Source organism: Dipodomys merriami, unplaced genomic scaffold (assembly GCF_024711535.1).
Source record: "Dipodomys merriami isolate MVZ:Mamm:240054 unplaced genomic scaffold, mDipMer1.0.p SCAF_2, whole genome shotgun sequence".
Classification (NCBI taxonomy): domain Eukaryota; kingdom Metazoa; phylum Chordata; class Mammalia; order Rodentia; family Heteromyidae; genus Dipodomys; species Dipodomys merriami.
Window position 1 is genome coordinate 88,873,307 of NW_027203381.1, and position 22,450 is coordinate 88,895,756.

The following is a 22,450-nucleotide window of genomic DNA, read 5'->3' on the forward strand; positions in this document are numbered from 1 at the left end:
ACCCCTCACTCTCCACCCGAGCAGAGAGGCTCCATCCCGCCAAAGTCGCTCGGCATCAGCAGAGTGACAAAAGGACCTGCGGCAGACCTCCCGGCCCGCCGGATCGCGATCGCAACGATCCAGCACTCTCCACCCGAGCAGAGAGGTTCCATCCCGCCAAAGCGGCTCGGCGCGACAAAGGGTCCTGTCTGCAGACCACCCGCCCGCCCGATCACGATCGCAACAACCCGGCGGGGTCACTTGGGCCCCAGAGGTACCGAGAAGAAGCTGCCTGAGCGTGGACACTCTTGACCCAACAGCTTCGACAGAGGCAGAGACAGAAAAGAATCACACAGAGCCACCACCGCCCAACCCAGCCCGGATTGCAACAACAACTGACGACCTACACCACACAGAAACAACCAGCTCCAGGGTGAGTACCCCACAGGGGAAGTGTATCCCTCAAGGGAGACCAGAGCTGGAGGGAATCCCCAGACCCTGACCTAGACTCCCTACCCCAGCACCCGGACCACAGGACCCACTAAAACTGGGAACTGTTTGAGAGCTCCACCAGCCCGTGGAGCACACTCAGCTGGCCAGGCTAGAGCAAGAGCACCCCTGGAAGGGAGCTTAAATGCCCAAGCCAGGAACAGCGCCCCTGGGTCAAGACTACCAACAGTAGAAGAAATTTGAACTGTGTCCCCCAGGCTGTATAACCTAGGGGGTATACACATCAGCACAGGCCTAACAAGCGCGCTCCAGGCTGGGGCCGGAACCAAGCCCGGGGATCCGGCACCTGAACAACACAACCAACTCCTCCCAATTGAAGTAAAAAGCTGAGCATACGCCTCAACAGAGGGGAGAAAACCAGGAAACAACACTCCCCCGGGAAGCACGCCTGTGACAACAAAAGACCTGGAGGCCCAGGACAAGAGAAGCCCAAACCCCACCAAAACTCCACCCATATACCCTAGACTGGGAATTGGGCAACACAGGCTGCCAGCACCTGATAGTAAGCAGGAGCTCAGACTGTTAAGGCGGCTCAGCAATAGAGTGATAGTCTTGGATGTATGAGGCCCTGGATCTGATTCCTCAGCATCACAAAAGCAAAAAGGGTCAGAAGTGGTGCTGTGGCTCAAACGGTAGGGTGCCAGCCTTGAGCTGAAAAGCTGAGGGACAGCACCCAAACCTAGAGTTCAAGCCCACAACCAGCCCAAAACAAATAAACAAAAACACATCAGGAGCCCATAGCAGACTCCAGCATTTGGGAGAGTGCATCCAGAGCATCTGTTCTTCACAAGAGCACCCGTAGGAGCAAACACAAGCAGTCTAGGCTGCTCAACCCTTCCAAAGGCGGGAACTGTCAGCAATCTACAGCAGAGAGCTGAGAATCCTAAGTAAGTCAGAATAGCAGCTGGAAATAGGCTCCCAACAGAACCCAGATCAGGCACAGACTCTCTCTACCAATACAGAATCAGCAACCAAGCAAAGACAGACACACCAAAACAAAATTGAAGAGCAGTCTCCTGAACCTCCATGCGAAAATCACAGAGAAAAATCACAAGGTTTACTACCACCCAGGACAGCAAGCTCACCTCAAAAGCCAGCAGCCACACAGGGGAGAGCCCCAGTGGGAGCAAAGCAGGAATGGAAGACAAAGGCTACTTCCAAGGGTTGCTGGAGGCAATGACTCAAGAAATAAAGCGAGAAATTTATCAGAAATTGAAAGAGCACAAGGATGAACTATCCAAAGAGATACAGGGTATCAAACAAGAGATGCATGCAAAAATAGAAGCTGCACAAACCTCAATAAGAAGTGAGATAAACGCCAAATTAGAGGTAATGCATACCTCATTGAGAGGTGAGATCAGTACTCTGAGAACCAACATTGAATCCATAAAGGGATCCATTTCCTCCATGCAAACCACAATAGAAGCCACTGTCAACAGAGTGAATGAAATGGAAGGTCGAGTGTCAGATACAGAAGACAGAATACACCAACTGGACCAAAAAGTGACAGATATGGAAAAATTACTCAAATTAAACCAAAGGGATATTCAAGAGCAAGCAGATAATGCTAAAAAATTTAACCTTCGCATAATTGGAGTGGACGAAGGTGAGGAATTCCAGAGCAAGGGAATGCAACACCTATTTAACAAGATAATCAATGAAAATTTTCCCCACCTCAAAAACGACCATCTTAACTACATCACAAAAGCTTATCGAACACCCAACAAGCAAGACCCCAGGAGAAACACTTCTAGACACATTATAGTAAAAATGATAGATCTGAATAATAAGGAAACAATCCTGCATGCAGCAAAAATGAAGAAGGAGCTATACTACAATGGGAAAAAAATAAGAATTACTGCAGATCTCTCCACACAAACAATGAATGCAAGAAAAGCCTGGGAAAGCACCATACGAGCCCTGAGAGCCAATAACTGCCAACCCAGACTGATCTACCCGGCAAAGCTAGCATTCACATTTGATGGAGAACTGAAAACTTTTAATAGCAAAGAAAAACTAAATGAATACATAAACATTAAGCCAGCATTACAAAGAATTCTAAGAGGGGGGACACAACCTGAAGAAAGCAGCCAGGAACTGGGGCCTGCCCCAAACAGGCGTTACTCAAAGTCTAACTGAGCAAGCACAGGAGGAAAGGAAAAAAGAAAAACTTAGGAAAACGGAATGGCAGGGACAACAATGCATCTCTCTATACTTTCTCTTAATATAAATGGGCTGAATTCGCCAATTAAAAGAAAACGAACTGAGGACTGGATAAGAAAACAAGACCCATCCATCTGTTGCCTTCAGGAGACCCACCTCTCAGCCAAACATACAAACAAACTCAGAGTGAAGGGGTGGAAAAGGATCTACCAATCAAACGCCCCCAGTAAGAAAGCAGGTGTAGCTATCCTGATATCTGACAAAATAAACTTTTCATTAAAATCAGTACAGAAAGACAAGGACGGACACTACATATTAATAAAGGGAACAATCCAAGAGGAGGATATAACCATCATCAACTTATATGCCCCAAATATTGGTGCACCCAGATATGTCAAACAAATGCTCTCAAACTTACAGAATAAAATAGATCCCAATACGATAATACTAGGAGACTTTAACACACCACTCTCACCAAAGGACAGGTCTACCAACCAGAGGATTGGCAAAGAAGCTACCGAATTAAGAGAGGCCATACTTCAAGCGGAATTAACTGACATCTACCGAGTATTTCACCCTAAAACAACACAGTACACATTCTTCTCAGCAGCTCACGGAACTTTCTCCAAAATAGACCATATCATAGTTCATGCAAGGAACTTAAGCAAATACAAAGGGATCGACATAATCCCCTGTATCCTATCTGACCACAGTGGAATCAAGCTAGCTCTCAATAACAAAGCATACCGCAGAAATTTCTCCAATACATGGAAATTGAACAGCACACTCCTTAACAATGCCTGGATAACAGAAGAGATCAGAGAAGAAATAAAGCACTTCCTACAACTCAATGAAAATGAAAACACCTCACAAAGAAACTTGTGGGACACAGCAAAAGCAGTCCTGAGGGGCAAATTTATTGCCCTCAGTGCCCACATCAAGAGAATGGAGACAGACCAAGTAAATAACCTCATGTTGCAATTAAAACAGCTAGAAAAACAGGAAAAAATGGAACCTAAAGCTACTAGAAGAAGCCAGATAACCAAATTAAAAGCAGAGATTAACCAATTAGAAAATCAGAAAACCATAACCAAAATAAACCAAACAAAAAGCTGGTTCTTTGAAAAAATAAACAAAATTGATGGCCCATTGGCTAGATTAATTAAAAAAAGAAGAGAGGAAACCCATATTAATAGGATTAGGGATGCCACGGGAAACATCACCACACGTACCCAAGATATCCAAACAATTCTAACAGACTACTTTCAAAAGCTATACTCTCTAAAGGAAGAAAATCGGGCAGAAATGGATGCATTTTTAGAGAAATACAAGTTGCCCAAACTGAGCAAAGAAGAAGTTAACCAATTAAATAAGACAATATCCTATAATGAGATACAGGAAGCTATCAAAAGTCTTCCAACAAAAAAAAGCCCAGGACCAGATGGATTCACAGCAGAATTCTATAAGACCTTTAAACAAGAACTAATACCCATACTCCTCAAGCTCTTCAGAGAAACAGAGAAGGAAGGAGCTATCCCAAACTCATTCTACGAAGCCAATATCACACTCATCCCCAAACCAGGCAAAGACCCAACCAAAAAGGAGAATTACAGGCCAATCTCCTTGATGAACACAGATGCAAAGATCCTTAACAAGATTCTAGCTAACAGAATCCAGAAACACATAAAAAAAATAATTCACTATGACCAGGTAGGCTTCATCCCAGAGACACAGGGATGGTTTAACATACGTAAGTCAATAAATGTAATCCAACATATCAACAGATCCAAGGTCAAGAATCACATGATTATCGCTACAGATGCAGAAAAGGCCTTTGACAAAATTCAACATTCATTCATGCTAAAAGCTCTGGAGAAAATAGGAATAGAAGGAACATTTCTAAAAACAATAAAAGCCATTTATGACAGACCAATAGCCAATATTATACTTAATGGGGAAAAGCTACAACCAATTCTCCTAAAATCAGGAACAAGGCAAGGATGCCCACTGTCTCCACTCCTCTTCAATATAGTCCTAGAACCCTTAGCCAGGGCAATAAGGCAAGAAAAAGATATTAAAGGGATCCTCATAGGAAAAGAAGAAGTTAAACTATCCCTTTTTGCAGACGACATGATACTATACCTCCACGATCCCAAAAACTCCATCCCCAAACTCTTAGAAATCATAAATCACTTTGGCAAAATAGCAGGATACAAAATAAACCCACAAAAATCAGTTGCCTTCCTATACACTGATAATGTACAGGAAGAGAGGGAAATAAAGGGAGCAACCCCATTCACAATAACCTCCCGAAAAATAAAATATTTAGGAATTAACCTAACCAAAGATGTAAAAGAACTATTTAATGAGAACTATAAAAAGTTAAAGAAAGAAATTGCAGAAGACACTAGGAAATGGAAAGACCTCCCATGCTCCTGGATAGGCCGACTTAATATAGTAAAGATGGTAATACTTCCAAAACTAATATACAAATTCAACGCAATTCCTATTAAAATCCCAATGACGTACATCACTGAAATACAGAAAACAGTCCAAAAATTCATATGGAACAACAAAAGACCTAGAATAGCCAAAACAATTCTAGGGGATAAAGACAATATGGGAGGGCTATCCATGCCGAACTTCAAACTCTACTACAGAGCTATAATAACAAAGACAGCATGGTACTGGCACAAAAACAGACCCGAAGACCAATGGAACAGAATAGAAGATCCAGAAATAAATCCACAGGCCTACAGCCAGCTGATATTCGACAAAGGAGCCAAAGACATACAATGGAAGAAACACAGCCTCTTCAACCGCTGGTGCTGGGAAAACTGGGCAGCCACATGCAGAAAACTAAAAGTGGACCCCAGCCTATCACCATGCACCAACATCAACTCAAAATGGATTAAAGACCTTAACATTAAACCTGAATCTCTGAAACTACTGCAGGACAGAGTAGGAGAGACACTTGAACTAATAGGCACAGGAAGGAACTTCCTGAACAGAGTCCCAGGGTCACAACAAATTGGAGAGAGACTCGACAAATGGGACTACCTTAAAATAAAAAGCTTCTGCACAGATAAAGCTATCGCAACCAAGCTAGAAAGACAACCAACTAATTGGGAAAAAATATTTACCAGCAATATATCAGACAAGGGGTTAACATCCTGTATATACAGGGAACTCAAGAAACTAATCCCTCCCAAACCCAACACACCAATTACTAAATGGGCAAGGGAACTAAAGAGGGACTTCTCAAATGAAGAAATAAAAATGGCAAAGAAACACATGAGGAAATGTTCATCATCCCTGGTGGTGAAGGAAATGCAAATAAAGACAACCCTGAGATACCACCTTACCCCAGTCAGAATGTCCCACATCCACAAATCAGCCAACGACAAATGCTGGAGGGGATGTGGAGAACGAGGAACGCTATTACACTGCTGGTGGGAATGTACACTCATACAACCACTTTGGAAAGCAGTCTGGAGGGTCCTTAGAAAGCTAAAGATTGACCTCCCTTACGACCCAGTCATACCACTTCTAGGCATCTACCCTGAACAACAGGAACCAATATACAAGGACACGTGCACCTCCATGTTTATTGCAGCACTGTTCGCAATAGCTAGGATATGGAAACAACCTAGATGCCCCACCACAGATGAATGGATCCAAAAATTGTGGTATCTATACACAATGGAATATTATGCAGCCATTAGAAATGACAAAATAATGGCATTTGCAGGGAAATGGATGGAGCTAGAAGGAATCATGTTGAGCGAGGTAAGCCAAGAACGAAGAGACAAACAGTACATGGTCTCCCTGATAAGTGGATGATGAATCCAAAATGTTAGGTGATATGACAAAACTAACAGGACTTAAGAAACAAAGAACTCCCACTCATCTGGTTGAACCACTACTAAATATCCCCATGCTGCTGATCACATATATGGTATATAACATATGAGCACCGTTATATATTACAGACTGTGATAGACAATTTGCTCCAGGAAAGTTAGAATGAACTTGTGACTTTAAATGAGCATCATTATTCCACAATACTGTGAATTTCCGGAAATTAAGTAATCACTTAATCACGATCAAAAAAAAAAAAAAAAAAAGAACCTTGGGGAAGGGAGGGAGGGAGGGGATGGTAGGGGGAAAACAATGGAGGGGGTAACAATGTTCAAGAGGAAGTGGAAGTGTACTCATTACCTCACTCATGTAACTGTAACCCTCTGTATAGTATCTCTACAATAAAAAAAATTAAAAAAAAAAAATTACTAATCTAGATTATATACCCCAAAGATTTTATGAATGCTAAAGAAAGATTACTCTTTAAATACTTGCTAAAAATGAATAAAAATCAATAGCTAGAATTTGTTGTTGTTGTTGTTGTTGTGGGGGATGGTTGGACTATATTTAAGAAGAGGTGTATTGGTTGGGCATGGTGACTCATACTTAGGATCCTAGCTACTTGGGAAATAAAGATCAGGACTGAAGTTCAAGGCAGCTCAAGCAAAAAGTTAACATGATCTAAACTCAACCAATATGGGTGTGGTGGCACATGCTGTCATCCAGCTATCTGGGAAGTACAAATACAAGAATAATGGTCCAGGCTGGCCTGGGCATAAACATAAATCAAATCCCAAAAAGAACTAGAACAGACAGTACAGGCTCATAGCTATAATCCCACAAGTGGCTCATATCTATAATCCTAGCTACTCAGGAGACTAGGAAGATTGTGGTTTGAAGACAGCCTGGGCAGAAATATCTACAAGACTCTTATTTCCAATCATTAACCCTCAAAGTGTCAGACTGGATGCATGGCTCAAGAGGGAAAGCACCAATCATAGGCAAGTAAGCCAAAGCACAGAACAAGGCCCTGAGTTCAAGCCTTGGTACCAGTACAAAAAAAACAAAAAACAAAAACAAAAATACCAGAAACCCCATAAAATAAGTGTTTTTAATTTAATTTCTTATTTCAGAAAAACAAAACTTTATTAATTTTGTTTATAGTACATACATGTATATGTGACAGGTGATTTACAGTCATAAAAATTTAAGTATTTGGAGAAAACATGAGAGTTAAGTTGGACTAACTCAATGGTCTCATTGCAGGAAAAAGGAGAAAGATGATTTACAAACAGATGATAACTTTATGTTATTTAGCTTATTTTTTGTTTGAACTCAAGATCATATGCTTACAGACAGGTGCTCTACCACTTGAGCCATACTCCTAATGCTAGGATAGAATTTTCAAAGAAGGGGGCTGGGAAGGTGGCTCAGTGGTAGAGTGCTTGCCTTGCATGCATGAGGCCTTGGGTTCAATTCCTCAATACCACATAAGCAGAAAAAATCAGAAGCAGCACTGTGGCTCAAGCAGTAGAGCGTTTGCCTTGAGCTGAAGAGCTGAGGGACAGCGCCCAGGCCCAGAGTTCAGGCCCCACAACTGACAAAAAAAAAAAATTCAAAGAAGCAATGCCCTTTAAAATAATCTTAAGTAAAATTATAATAGGTTCACTATGTGTAGAATAGGTAGGATCAATCAATAAATAAACTCTCATCGTGCAAGTTATAAGGTAAGCAATGAAATGCTGGATCTAGTCACTGAAAAATTGAAATAACTTGAGGAAAATATCAATCTATTATAAAGCTTAACATAGATCAAAAGAATGACTAGAATTTCCTTTTAAATGTTCATAATTAATATTTGACTTAAATTGCATAGAAATTTTAAGTAGAAAAACTAAGGCTGTGTAAAATTAAGTTGGTAATGTTCTTTACATCCTAACTAAAGGCTCAGACTTTTAAATCGTATACTTGTGGGAATCTTTATGTCTTTTAATGACAAACACTTCATCTTAGTGGAGGAGGTACAGACGTAAGATATTAAAATATTTAATATAAATTAAAATATCTAGCATGATTTCTTTCAAAGAACTATAGGTAGAACCCTAGAACTCTGGCTCTTTTGAACAGATGTATGTATATTTAATTCACCAACCTAAAAACATACATTTTTAAACCTAAAAATCACATGTATTTACATAATGCATATTACAGTTTTCGAGGTTAGGGGTGCAGCTCAGTTGCAAAGAGCTGAGACTCCACAAGGTCCAGAGTTCAATTCTTCACACCAGACATTTTATTGAACCATGAACTATAGGTTCTATAATTTTGTTCAAGCTGCAAATTGGTAGTAGTAAATTATTTTCAAAGTTAATGTCCTGCCTACTCTATATTACACATATTACCCTTTCTTGTCTCAGAACCAAAACTGCCCAGTTTATGAAATTCTTAGGTTTGAACAAGTTTGATTTTTACCTAGGAAGAGAGACAGAAACATGCAAGGAAAAAAAATGACCCAAGTAAAAAACAAAAAGGAAAGCAGAACTCCCAGCACACACACTCCTATAAGCAATATAAGCAAACTTCAGCTTTTGAAATACTGCATGAAGTTACAGCCAAAAAACACAAGTGTACAATGTGAAGCATGCTGATGGAAAAGGAAGGCTCAACAGAGCTGCTCTACTTTGGCTTACCGCTCTGCACATGATCTGTCTGGCCAGGGAAGATTGAAAGACATTCTATAGCAAATCGAGGCAGAGGACAGAATGAAATGATTACAAAGAAAAAAATGCAACAGCTTTAAAAACAAAAATATAGTGTAATCACTTTCCCTAACTCAGAAGTACATTACAAAGAAAATATTTCAATCATTCCAAGTACAAAGAAATATAAAGCCAGCTTTAATTCATACATTAACAAAGACAGCCGTCTTTTCAGCTGACAATCACCACTAATTTACATTAGTTACATGAAATGAGTGTATTTTAAAATAAAAATTTAAATGCTCATGCCACAAAATGTAGCAGAAATAGTATTGCAATTCAGAAGCACTAACTCCAAATAAATGTTAGGCTCTTGTGAGCAAATCTTTCAGGCTTCATAAAACACTTTAACAGCAATCAAAAGTATTTTACATAAGGGAGAGGGTTTTTTTTGGATTAGCAAAAATATTTTATTATCATCTTTAGTATTTACTAAATACAAATAAATGTACTTCTGACATCCAGCTCTTACAATCAAGTATTTCACTTCCCAGGATACATGCAAGTAAAATACGAGAGTGAAATCAAATACTATAAAAAAAGCTCCCAAGCTTACTTGTTTAGAAACAAGTTCTGTTACAATTATATAGTCTTAAACTTGTTCCCAAACAAGAAAGATCAATACATAGCAAATATATATGTACTTACAGTTACAGATATATATATATATATATATGAATGTATGTATATAAAGCAATGAGTAGTAAAATAGATACTTAAATTTTCTTATCAATTGTTTACCAGGTCCATTTTATTTCACAGGAAAATGGAATCTGTTTATATTTTTAGACAAAATTCTATGAAGATCTACATTTCATGAAGTGGGATTCTACCATATTAGTATAAGCAAATTGTCTACAGTTTAAATTACTGGAGCAGAGGAAAAGAGTTCCTACTATGAAATCCCTGCATTTGGTAGATGATCCTCATCCAGTTACTATTTGGGAAACAGCTACTATATGAAGCACAGGAAATTTAAGCACCTTTGGGTATTTTTTTTTTTTTAATGAATGGTATTTGTATCTTATTCTGAGCAGTGGGAAAGGGAAGGCATCTCCACAGCCAAATTTTACAAAAATACAATATACCCTGCAATTAAAATAAAAATGATAAAATTATCTGAGAAAATGTACTTTATGATTCTTTCCTAGAAAACTCCCAACAAACGTATTTACTGTAAAACACATTTCCTTAGTTCTAATAAGTCCTCATAAGCTTATACTGTATAAGAAACTCACCGGTCCACAGGAGTTGATGTATTCTCAATAAAACTAATAACTTTTTCCCTGACATTAACAGATTTTGTCTTCAGAGCCACAGTCATTTTATTTACTAGTGATTTCATTCCTCTATCATTTGATCCATTAGAAGATTCTCCCTGAAAAATAAGAACATAAGATTAACTGTTCTCCAAATAACTAGCACACTACTAGTAAAGGTTATCCATGTTACGTACTGAATTATATCTCTCAACAAACAATTACATTAAAATCCTAACTCCTAGTATATCTCAATAAGACTGTACTTAGAAATATGGCCTTTGAAGTTAGCAAAACCTTGTCTCAATCAATTAACTGGGTTTCTGTAATCTCAACTGCACGTAAAATATATGTACAGAATTTACCTATGAATCTACATAAGAAAATCCAGGTATAAGATCAGCCCTAGGCAAAAACATGAGACTATTCAAAAAGTACTAAAGCTCAATCAGCTGGGGGAATGGTTCAAGTGGTAGAGGTCTTGCTTATCAAGTGCAGAGGTCCTGAGTTCTAACTCCAGCACTAGGAAAAACAAAAAACAAAACATGACTACATTACACCAGGATGGGGTCTAAACCACTCCTGTAGAGGGAGATAGCCCAAAAACTGTAGCTCACACTTGCATTCCTAGCTACTGAAAAGGCTAAGTATCATGACTTGAAATCAGACTGGGCAGAACTGTCTGTGAGATTACCTCTCCAATTAACCAGCAAAATGGCTGAATGGAGGCATAGTTCAAGGGACAGAGAAACAGCAGTGCGCAAGAAAGCCAAGAAAGAATGCCAGGCTCTAACTTCAAGCTTCCAGGACTACCACCCCCGTTCTTCCCCCCCCCCCCCACACACACATACAAAAAGGGAGACATACAGAGATATGTGCACAGAGAAAAGGCCATGTGAGGACTAGGAAAGAAGCCATCTGCAACCAAGGAAAGAACACTTAGAATAAACCAAACCTGCTAACACCTTGATCTTAGACTTTTAGTTTACAGAACTGAAAGAAAATCAATTTATGTTGCTTAAACCACCCCAGTCTGTGGCTGTCAGGGCAACAATAGCAAATTTTCTGGGTGAAACCACTTAAAACTGTTAGGTAAAACAAAAAATTAGGAGTGTTTTGCACATAATGATATGTGCAGAAAACTTTTTATTTTTCATTGAAACTTTTTATTTAATAAGTTATTGACAATTCTTAGGTCAGGACAGTCTGCAAAAATAAGGATCATATAATCGAGCTACTATTCGTATGGCATAATTTTTAAACATTTTATTTCTTTTTGCTTTTTAAAACATTCACATGTGGGCCTTCCCTTTGGGAAGAAAAGTTCAGCTAATGTATTTAAAGCAACAGGTCTGATTCTTCTACTGCTTCAAGGACAACTTACATATGTTCTAGAGGGCAATATAAATAGAGATGTCAAACTCTCTCATTTAAAATTGATCCTGCTGGTTGTGACTGGATCTTGCTATATATAGCCCCAGTCCAGTTTCAAACTCACAACCCTCCTGCTTCAGGCTCCACAATGGTTGGATTTTTGCCAGGCACCACCTGATTCTATCTTTTGCCCATAATTCATAATTTATGGGAAGAAAATAACCAAAAAGTACCTAAAGATTGAGGTAATAGTTGATGAAAACTTACACAGGCATAACAAAATTTTTAGGGATTTTGATAAGTCAACTTCTGATCAAGCCACTCCCCTCTAGAACGAAAATAATAAAGGTATATGAAAATATATCAGGGCTTGGAAGGCGGCTTAATGGCAGAGAGCTTGCCTAGCATGCATGAAGCCCTGGGTTTCATTTCTCAGTACCACATAAACAGAAAAATCCAGAAGTGGCGCTGTGGCTCAAGTAGTAGAAGGCTAGCCTTGAGCAGAAAATCTCACGGACAGCACGTAGGCCTGAGTTCGAGCCCCATTATCAATCAGAAAAGAAAGTATATCAGTCTAAAAGTAATTTAAGACAGGAAATGTAAATATTTCACAGTAGGGTACTAACTGAATAAATTATATATAAACAAACCTATTCAATGGAACACTACTTAGTTTCTCACACAAACACCTCTTACATATCTCAAGAATCATGGTGGTAAAAAATTTTTCAGAAAATCATTACTGAATAATGATGAATACTGATAGTGATGTAACAATAATCTTTGTTCTGAGTAGAAAAATGCATTTAATGAATTACAACTTTGTAGTAACTATTATTCAATATTTAGGGACAAGAACTCTACATGCTTTTACACATGTAATCTTCAAGTCCTTCTTAGGAAGAAAGTTCTGTTACTCTCATCTACTGCACAAGTGGAGAAACCAGAGCTGATTTCGCTGAAGATCATGAAGAAGATACACAGGTAAAACCACACTCAGGTAAGGCAGAGGCATAAGTCTAAAATAATCATGCTCTTGTACTGCAGTTTTCTCTCTTTCTGTTTTAAAGAATAAACATGAGATAACTGTTATTTGTTAAGAAAATTTTACTTGGAAGACAAAAAAAAATTTAAATGACATCTACTTCAATAAACATGAAATAGGGAAAAAGCAACTTAGGTATTCAAACATTTCCAAAATTCAAACAGAAAAAATGGAATTATCCACTAGAGCAACACTGACAGTTCAATAACAAAAAATCAAATAAGGTGGGCATCATTTTCTCTTTCTCTGCCTACCCCATTCTCACCAGAAGCCCTAATCCTGTAAAGTTGTAGCTGAAAGTGATACAGATATAGTGTGCATGAGATGTGAACGGGAGCCTAACCATCTCCTGCCCCAAATGAGTTGGGCGCTTACTGGAATCACTTAGGAGTGTTGCCTAGTTTGTTCTACAGGCCCCTCCATCGTTTCACTAACCCTTGCAATAATGTGATGCTTTATTGTTTGTATCTGAAATATTTTGGCTCCATTTCTGTGTGGTGGGGTTAATTGCTTTTTCTGGGAATTGATTAAAACTGACTCTATACATAAACTTACATCAACAGAATTAATACTGCTCCTTGAGCCAGAGGTACTAGCAATCCAGTGGCCATATCCATTTTCTGGTCCATCCACATTAATATCTGCCAGGTGCTGCTGCAGTGCTTAAGATAAACAAGACAAAACCAAACCTGAATTTCTGTAAAGATTTATAACCACAGAAGTATAACAAACATTGCATCACTGAATGAAAAAGGATGTAAGGCTATAAATGCAAAGTTTCTTGCTCTACCCCTATATTAGGGTTAAGGACTAAGAGCTATGACAAACCTTTTCTTCTCTACTCCTTAAAATCCCTCTGCAGAGAACTTTTCTTAACTGTCCCTGAGAAAAATGTTGACTGTAAGCTTTATATTTTCCTTTTCAGAAGGCAAATAGTCAAGTATTAACAGAAAGTCTCTGCAACATTTCCATGACATCAAGAAAAAAAAAACATATGGAGTCTTTGTTGTACCATAAAGAGACATCAAATCATTTTTCCCATAATAGAGCAGTCTTACTTATTAACAGTTATGGAAAGAGAAGTTATTCTTGGTAAAAAAAAAAAAAAAAGAATGGTATTTTAAAAAGTCTCTAAATGCATGAGAGTATACTAGCTGTCTAGTATTTTTGTCTAAAAATATAGAGTATACTACTATTTATAAACTCCTGTTTCTAAAAATATAGAGTACACTAGGCTCCCCGAACTTGGGAGGATGAGGCAGGAGGATCACCAGTTCCAGGACAACCTGGACTATATAGAATTTTTTTAAAAATACTGCTTTTCAGATACTTTTTTTTTTTTTCCTGTCCTGGGCCTTGACCTGGACACTGTCCCTGAGCTTCTTTTTGCTCAAGGCTAGTGCTCTACCACTTGAGCCACAGCTCCACTTCCAGCTTTTCTGTGATTAATTAGAGTTAAGGGTCTCACGGGGCTTTCCTTTTGCCAGACTGGCTTAGAACTGTAATCCTCAGATCTCAGTCTCTTAAGTAGCTGGGATTAATCATGGTGTAAGCCACTAGCACCTGGCAGCTTTCCGGATACTTCTGAGAACTACATGCTAATATAACCAAGCTGGTTATCAGGTTATCAGGATTCCTAATAAATAGCACTAGGTCAAGGGCCAATGCTTATCTACCAATACTTAGTGCCTTTTATAGATAACTCTAGATATAAGTCTCAAAGGCAGTTAGTTTACAGGCTATGACATATAGAGGAGATAATCATAATGAATGCAAATATCAACAAAACCAAAAGGAAATTGATACTAATTTACCAAAAGTTCTAGGTTATCTTAGAAAATTATGCTAGGTCAGAAGTTACCCCTGATAAAACACCCTTCAATTATCTTTAATTTATATTGATTTTTATCATTCATCTCCTCAAGCACTGATAGTTTTACACTTTTATACCTCTTTTCTCAATATAAATCAAGCTGTTAAAAGAAATCTTATTATACTGAACCAATCCTTCATAAGTTTGAAATACCAAAAAGACTTTGCAAATTATTGTATTATACTGCATTACCAGATATTAGTCTATGGATTTGAAAATGTCAGCTTTTTTTTATATCTAGCCACTATTTTCTTACTAGTTTATACCTTCAAGCAGTTAAAAAATGAGTAGTACAAAGGGCAAACTATGATAAGTACTGTTCTAACCCTTGTTTCCTAATCCTACCAGTCTTCTCCACAGAGGTAAATAATATAAGCAAGTTTTCACACACGTTTATGTAAGTATTTCTGGAAGCATCAAGAATACAGTGTAACAGCACTTGCCTCACAAGCATGAGGCAAGTCAGGTGCTAGTGGCTCACACCTGTAATCCTAGCCTCAAAAAGGGCTAATATATGAAGCCTGTGATTCAAAGCCAGCACAGGCAGGAAACTCGATGAGAATCCCATCTCCAATTAACCACAAAAAGCTACAAGTGTAACTATGGCTCAACATAAAAGCTCAGGGACAGTGCCCAGGCCCTAAGTTCAAGCCCCAGGACTGACACAAAGAAAGAAAAGTAGAGGCAAGGGTATGTATAAATTAAAGGCTTACCCATAAATCCTCCACTGGCAATACTCACATATTCTTTGTTTTTCTGTAATGAAAGATAAAGTTTACAGTATTATTCTTGATACTAGAGCATTTTAGTGTATTTTTTACCATACATTAATCGTACAGTGAGGGTTTTATTGTGATGTTGCCATATATATATATGTAAACAATGTATCCCAATCAAACTTACCATCTATTACCACTCTTTATCTACCTACTCCCTTTTTAAAAGTTTCAACAGATTTATTTTCATACATGCAAATAAAGTATCTTGACTATATTCATGCTCATTCACTCTCTCTATTAGCTCAACCCCTCCCCCAATGGCATACTCCCAAAGAACCTGTTTTATTTTCCTGGAATTTTTTTAAGTGTTTCTTAATTGTACCAAGGGTTTTTACCACGTATTTCAGATGTACACGGCCTATATTTGGGTAAGAATAACCTATCTTCTGTTGTTTTCTCTTTTCCGGACCCAGACCCCCTACTTATCTAGATTGAGATTCCTTATGCCGTTTTCATACATAGTTGTAACTGTTTCTGAAACAATTTAAAAATTAATTTTTATTATTCTGCATAATTTTAACTTTCTCCATTAAAATGGTTTAAAATCATCTGATAATCCCTCCTCTAAATATCTTTTTCATTCTAACTTTGTCTCTCAAGGGTTTGTTTTAGAACAATTTTCTCAGATCAGTCACAGTAAAATGAAATGAATAGAAATGAATCCAAGTTGAGCGACTTGTACAACAAGCTAACAATCTTTCTGATTCTATAGTTTAGGATCATAAAAAGTAAGGACTTCAATGTGAAAACTACAAAATAATTTAATAAGCTACTTTAAAAAAAATAAAGAGCCAGCATTGGCTGATACAATAAAAGTAGAGAGTCAGGTTACATAAAAACATTAATATAAATCAGCTAAGCTGAAGATAATATTCAAACACAAAAAGAAAAGATGTATAAATGTAAGGATAAATATGTATAAATATTTATCCAAATAAATAGGACATTAAAATGAATTATATAGCAACTATACAGAGAATGGATAGGCATGAAGATCAATGCAACAGCATAATGTAGACAGACTCTGATGCATAAGCAATTCAGTGTATTAAAAAAGTAACATTTCAGAATGATAGCAGAATTGATTTCCTATCTGGAAAAAAAACATTAATTCCTACTTTACTTCGTACATCAAAACAAAGACCAGATGGTTCAAGACTATATTATTTCAAAACAAAAAAAGAAAAGAAAAGAAAACATGGTAAGTATGGGAGCAAAGTCTGGAGAAGAAAATTACCTTCCTAGGCAAGACACAAAACTAAAAAGCTGTAAAGAAAAATATACAGAAAATAAGACATTTATCTACATGAAATTATATATGTTTATTTCTTCATGGTGATAGCAGTAACTAAGCAAATGAAATAATCTACATCAGCATACCTGTAAAAAGTGTGCCAGGACCATGTTCATATACATGTCTTCTTCCTCCCTGCCACTACCCATAAAACAGAGGTGCTCCCCGCCAGCTATGGAGCCAGACTCAATGGACTGCTTCTGTGCTTCCAGCAAAGATTTTACTGACTGTGCAAACTCTGATGGATTCTGAAGCATCTAGACAATTCAAAAAAATAAGAAACTTGGCAAGTGTTTGTTTCACATGCATTTCAAAATTTAAAGTATCTTTCCAGGAAAACCTTTGATATTTACAGAGCCATGCAGAGCAATGGAAAAATAAGTCTCTTATGAATAAAAATCCCTAGGATAAGAGAAAAGGAATGTGTATCTACAATGTGTATCTAGTGTATCTATAATACATTAGAACAGAGTTGAAAATTCAAAGATTAAAAAAATACTACTCTACTACAGAAAAAAAAATTCTTAGAAAGCAAAACAACTAGTAGCTACAGTGTGTGTAGGCATGATGCCAAAAAGACAGATCAAACAGCTCTACATCTTAGTTTCCACTTACACAATGAACCATTATTTCTTATAGGACAGGTAGAAATAGAAGCCATTATTTATCAACACTCTTTAGGTACTGCTGATACAAGGATGAAAAACTGATTTATCCTCAAGGAAACAAGTATATTAATAATTACAAAAAAATTAAAACATAATGGACTATAATCAAACTACAATAAAAATATAGGAATTGATAGAGTATATCGAAGTACTACTTGTAAAAATTAAATATAATAAAGCAAGGTGTTCCATCTTATTAGTAATTACAATCATTTTTCACTTATCAGTCTGATATAATAAGTAAACTAATAATACTAGTTGGAAGGTGGAAATCAAGATTGCAGTTTAAGGCCAGCCCAGGCAGAAAGTTAGCAAGAATCTATCTGCACATGCTTGTGTAATCTCAACTATGTGGGAGGCATAGGTAGAAAGACTGAAGTCAAAAAACAGGAGAGCTAGGAGCTGGTGGCTCAAGCCTCGCTACTCAAGAGGCTGAGATCTGAGAATCTCAGTTTGAAGCCAGCCCGGGCAAAAAACGTGTCCCCATGAGACTCGTATCTCTAATAAATGACTCAGAAAAAGAAAGAAAAAGAAATAAAGCCAGAAGTGGTACTGTGGATCAAGCGTTAAAGTGCTAGATTTGAGTACAAAGAGGCTCAGCAACAGCACCTAGGTCCTGAGATTCATGCTCCAGGATGAGCAAAAGAAACAAAACAAAACAAAACAAAACAAAAAAACAGGTAGGAGATCCTATCTGAAAAAAATGAGAAAATCAAGAAAGGGCTGAGATGATGACTCAAGTATATATAAAGATCTTAGCTGGGCGCTGGTGGCTCACGCCTGTAATCCTAACTACTCAGGAGGCTGAGATCTGAGGATTGCAGTTCAAAGCCAGCCCGGGCAGGAAAGACCATGAGACTCCCATCTCCAACAAACCACTAGGAAAAAAAAACAGAAGTGGCACTGTAGCTCAAATGGTAGAGCGCTCACCTTGAGCTGAAGAGTTGAGGGATAGCGCCCAGGCTCAGAGTTCAAGCCCCGCAACCAAAAAAAAAAAAAAAAAAAGATCTTATAGCAGTGTGTTAAAAGAAATTTAAAAATAATCAAGCATAGGTTAATCAGGCAATGAACTATGGCATATCTTTTTTCCTTTTTTTTTTCTTTGGCCAGTCCTCGGGCTTGAACTCAGGGCCTGGGCACTGTACCTGAACTTTTTGCTCAAGGGTTGTACTCTACCACTTGAACCACAGCACTATTTCTGGCTTTTTCTCTTTATGGTGTATCTGTACCATGGACCACTACGCAGCATTAAATATATATTATACTTAATTTCCAAGATAACTTGAGTGAACAAGCAAGTGATAAAACAAGTAATATGTTACTGAAAGTCTGAAAGGTAAGCAAGTTGATAATAGTAGTTAACTCTGAAGTTTTTTTTTTTAATTGTAAAATAGAAAGTATTCAAGAATCACCAGAGTAAAATTTTAAAATAAGCCTAAGAGAAGATTCAAGGAAGAGAAAAGTGCCAAGTTCACTTACAGGATACAAACAACCTAGAATAGCATTTCTCAGCTACAGGATCCAAAACTCTCTAGGCTTTTTTTTCTTTCCAAGATCAGGACTTAAACTTGGTTCAAGCCGCTTGTGCTCATTGGCTAAGCACACTACTAACTGAGCCACATCTATAACCCCCTTCAATTAGTTCCCTCTGAAAACCATCTAGGCCCTTCTACACTTTCATTAGCCTCACTGTCAACTTGCCAGACAAGATGGAGATAAACAGGGTAAACTGTATATTTATTATTCCACTCTTCTCTGCTTCCCCATTCCTGTGGCTCTGATGACCTTAAAACACCGTAAGTGCTGCAGCCTCAGTTCTACCAAGAGCTCTAAGTATCTCCGACCATTTAATTACTTTATCCACTCCTTAACTAAAATTACTCTGGGGTTATAATTTTAACAAGTAGGCACTGTCAGATATTATCTTATTATGTATGAATTACATGCATTCATACTCATGATTTTAAAAAATAGCTTAATGATAAAAAGGTTATATAATTCTTACCCAAATTAAAATAAGAGCTGATATCTGTAGCAGACTTACTAGGTGCAAGGCACTACGCTAAGTAATCTATCAAGCAGCCCACAGTAAGAACAGTAAAAATTTACTGACCTAACAATGGTATGCAGAAGTAAGCCATAGGCAACAGTTCTCAGTTACCCTTTATGATGCCAAAAGAGCAAAAGAGTGTTTCTAGGTGAAAAGGAAACCTGAGACTCTCTTCTCATTAAGCAGATAAAAAGTTTTGCAATCTAGGCCAGGTATATTGACAGCTAAAGGAAAAAAATTCTCTCATAAAAAAATTAATCAGGGCTGGGAAGGTGGCTCTGTGGTAGAGTGCTTACCTTGCATGCATGAGGCCCTGGGTTCGATTCCTCAGCACCACATAAGCAAAAAGAAAAAAGCCGGACGTGGCGCTGTGGCTCAAGTGGTAGAGCGCTAGCCTTGAGCTGAAGAGCTGAGGGACAGCGCCCAGGCCCAGAGTTCAGGCCCCATGACCGGACCTCCCCCCCAAAAAAAAAAAATTAATCAGCATTTATACTAACCAGATCTGAATCTAAGTGGAAAGCAGTCGATAAATGCCCAGCATTATACTGTTCTGCAGGACGGCAATCAACCACAAAGAAGCGGACTCCTTCCTAAAAGGGAAACAACATCTGACACAATGGAATTTGACATCAGGTTCCAGTTATACAATATGATAGTAACAAAAACACAAAGAAAGGCAACCTGTTTGTAAAAAATGGATTTCATACAGGATTTGGAACATACATTTTGTTATAGACATTAAAAATAACCTCAAAGTCCTAAACACTTTCTGCTTAACATATACTTTAGCCATTGCTCTTGAAAGTGTTAAAATGTATAGCAAGACTATGAGCTATAAAACTACCTATATTGGAATCTAAAAAACTATATTATTTATTTAATACAAGTAAGATACATTGTTATTTCTGCTATTAAGTCCACATCTTATCATCCAAGAACTAAATACCTTTCTTGTGTGTAAAAGGGAGTTCATGTGAGTAAGTCTCCTTAAACTGTATTACATAGGTCTTTTTAATACTAGTTCTAATATGATAAATATGTTGAGATGCTTATGTTTTTAAAACTCTGAACAACCAGTATAGATACTGTATGAAGCTCAACTGAAATGTATCATAAAAGCTCATCTTCCCATACCCATTCCTCTCTTGGATACCATCTTGGAAATATAGCTCACCTTCAAATCTAAGGTTAAGTAATGAACAACAGATACTAAAAAAAATACTACTGACCAAACTGACTTCTTAGATTTCCATGTACAACAGTGAACAGAAAACTGTAATTCTTTCATAATTCTGGTTTATTCATTAAACTATATAATTCAGTTAGGATATACCCTGTTAAAGGCTAAAATTCAAGTATAACATACATGGCATTCAGTTGCCATGTTGAAATATGAAAAAGGGCAATTTATAGAAAATGGTGTCAAGAATGACAAAAACAATTAATTTGATAACTAAAATAACAGGCAAGCTGATGGTTTGAATTGACCATTATGCACAGAAGATTTAACCTACTTATCCAAAAAGACTGAACAGCTACATATTACAGTAAATGAATTTAGCAGGAATCACTGAACAGGAAGGAAATGTTTAATGAGAGGGACTGAACCCAGAAGCTTGTGCATCCTAAGCATATGCTCACTGGGCTATGGTCCTCCCAATTCCATATATTTAAAGCCATCTGACAAATGGGTTTTTTACTTACACTTTGCAGCTGATTTGCTTGAAGGATCTCTGACACTGAGACAGCCAAACAAAGAGCCTGACTCAAATCTGCATCATCATCCTTAATTCCCAACAGAGTACTACCGAAGAGATGGTGATTATCCTATTACAAAGAGAATTTTTTTTAATTAACAAACATGAGTTGCACAAGGAGGGTTTCAGTGTGACATCTCTACACATGTATACAACATCCTGATCAATCTCACTCCTCCATCTTTCTCTTTCCTTTATTTCCCTCCTTTCTAATGCGTCTCCATTAACCTATCTGTTTTATTTTTGTGCATGTAAACAAGCTATTTCAACCTCAAAGAAAAATTTTAAACATTAGAAAGAAAAATAAAAATTTCTGGGTAACATTCTCCCTCTCTCTTTGTTAGTACTGAGATTTGAATGCAGGACCTTACGCTTTCTAAGCAGGCACTCTACCACTTGAGAAACTGCCAGTTCCTTTATGTGTTATTTAAAAGACAGGATCTTTTTTTATGCACAGGCTACCCTATGCTGGGATGACAGCTCCATGCCACTGCACTTAGTCATTAGTTAAGATGGAGTCATAAACTTTTATGCCTAGGCTGATCTAAAAGCTGGGCATAAAATCCCCTGATCTTCTCCTCCCAAGTAGCTTAGTGTTACAAGCTTGAGCAGCCATGTACAGTCTTTTTTTTTTTTTTTTTTTTTTTTGGGTCCGGTCGTGGGGCCTGAACTCTGGGCCTGGGCGCTGTCCCTCAGCTCTTCAGCTCAAGGCTAGCGCTCTACCTCTTGAGCCACAGTGCCACTTCCGGCTTTTTTCTTTTTGCTTATGTGGTGCTAAGGAATCGAACTCAGGGCCTCAGGCATGCAAGGCAAGCGCTCTACCACTGAGCCACCTTCCCAGGCCCCCCATGTACAGTCTTTAAACCATGATAAAATATGAATAATGATATAATGTCCATGATTCTTATGATTAATTTCAAAGCTTATTCTTACATCATCTCAAATCTCACAGGCTAAAATATACAAGAAAGTCCCAATGAGAATTCACACAAAAGAAAAGATAGAGGAAAAAAAAATCCTGTAACAATGAATCCTCTCCCACAGTCAATCTAATCTATAAAAAAAACAACCCTAGAGTT

The 22,450-nt window shown here is 37.8% G+C and overlaps 1 protein-coding gene across 4 annotated transcripts in view; it reads right to left on the bottom strand.

The window, feature by feature from the left end:
- Window positions 1-22,450, bottom strand: part of Tbc1d23 (TBC1 domain family member 23) — a 60,090-nt gene that overhangs the window by 10,742 nt on the left and 26,898 nt on the right. For 2 of the 4 annotated variants that reach the window (XM_070030384.1, XM_070030383.1), the window contains 7 exons: window positions 21,319-21,441; window positions 20,112-20,204; window positions 16,983-17,153; window positions 15,537-15,579; window positions 13,506-13,612; window positions 10,511-10,650; window positions 9,204-9,248 (listed from right to left, as the gene is read on the bottom strand). In XM_070030384.1, coding sequence (XP_069886485.1) covers window positions 9,204-9,248; window positions 10,511-10,650; window positions 13,506-13,612; window positions 15,537-15,579; window positions 16,983-17,153; window positions 20,112-20,204; window positions 21,319-21,441 — 722 coding nt within the window. The remainder of the gene's footprint in view (window positions 1-9,203; window positions 9,249-10,510; window positions 10,651-13,505; window positions 13,613-15,536; window positions 15,580-16,982; window positions 17,154-20,111; window positions 20,205-21,318; window positions 21,442-22,450) is intronic. The other 2 variants (XM_070030386.1, XM_070030385.1) reach the window with 1 other exon arrangement.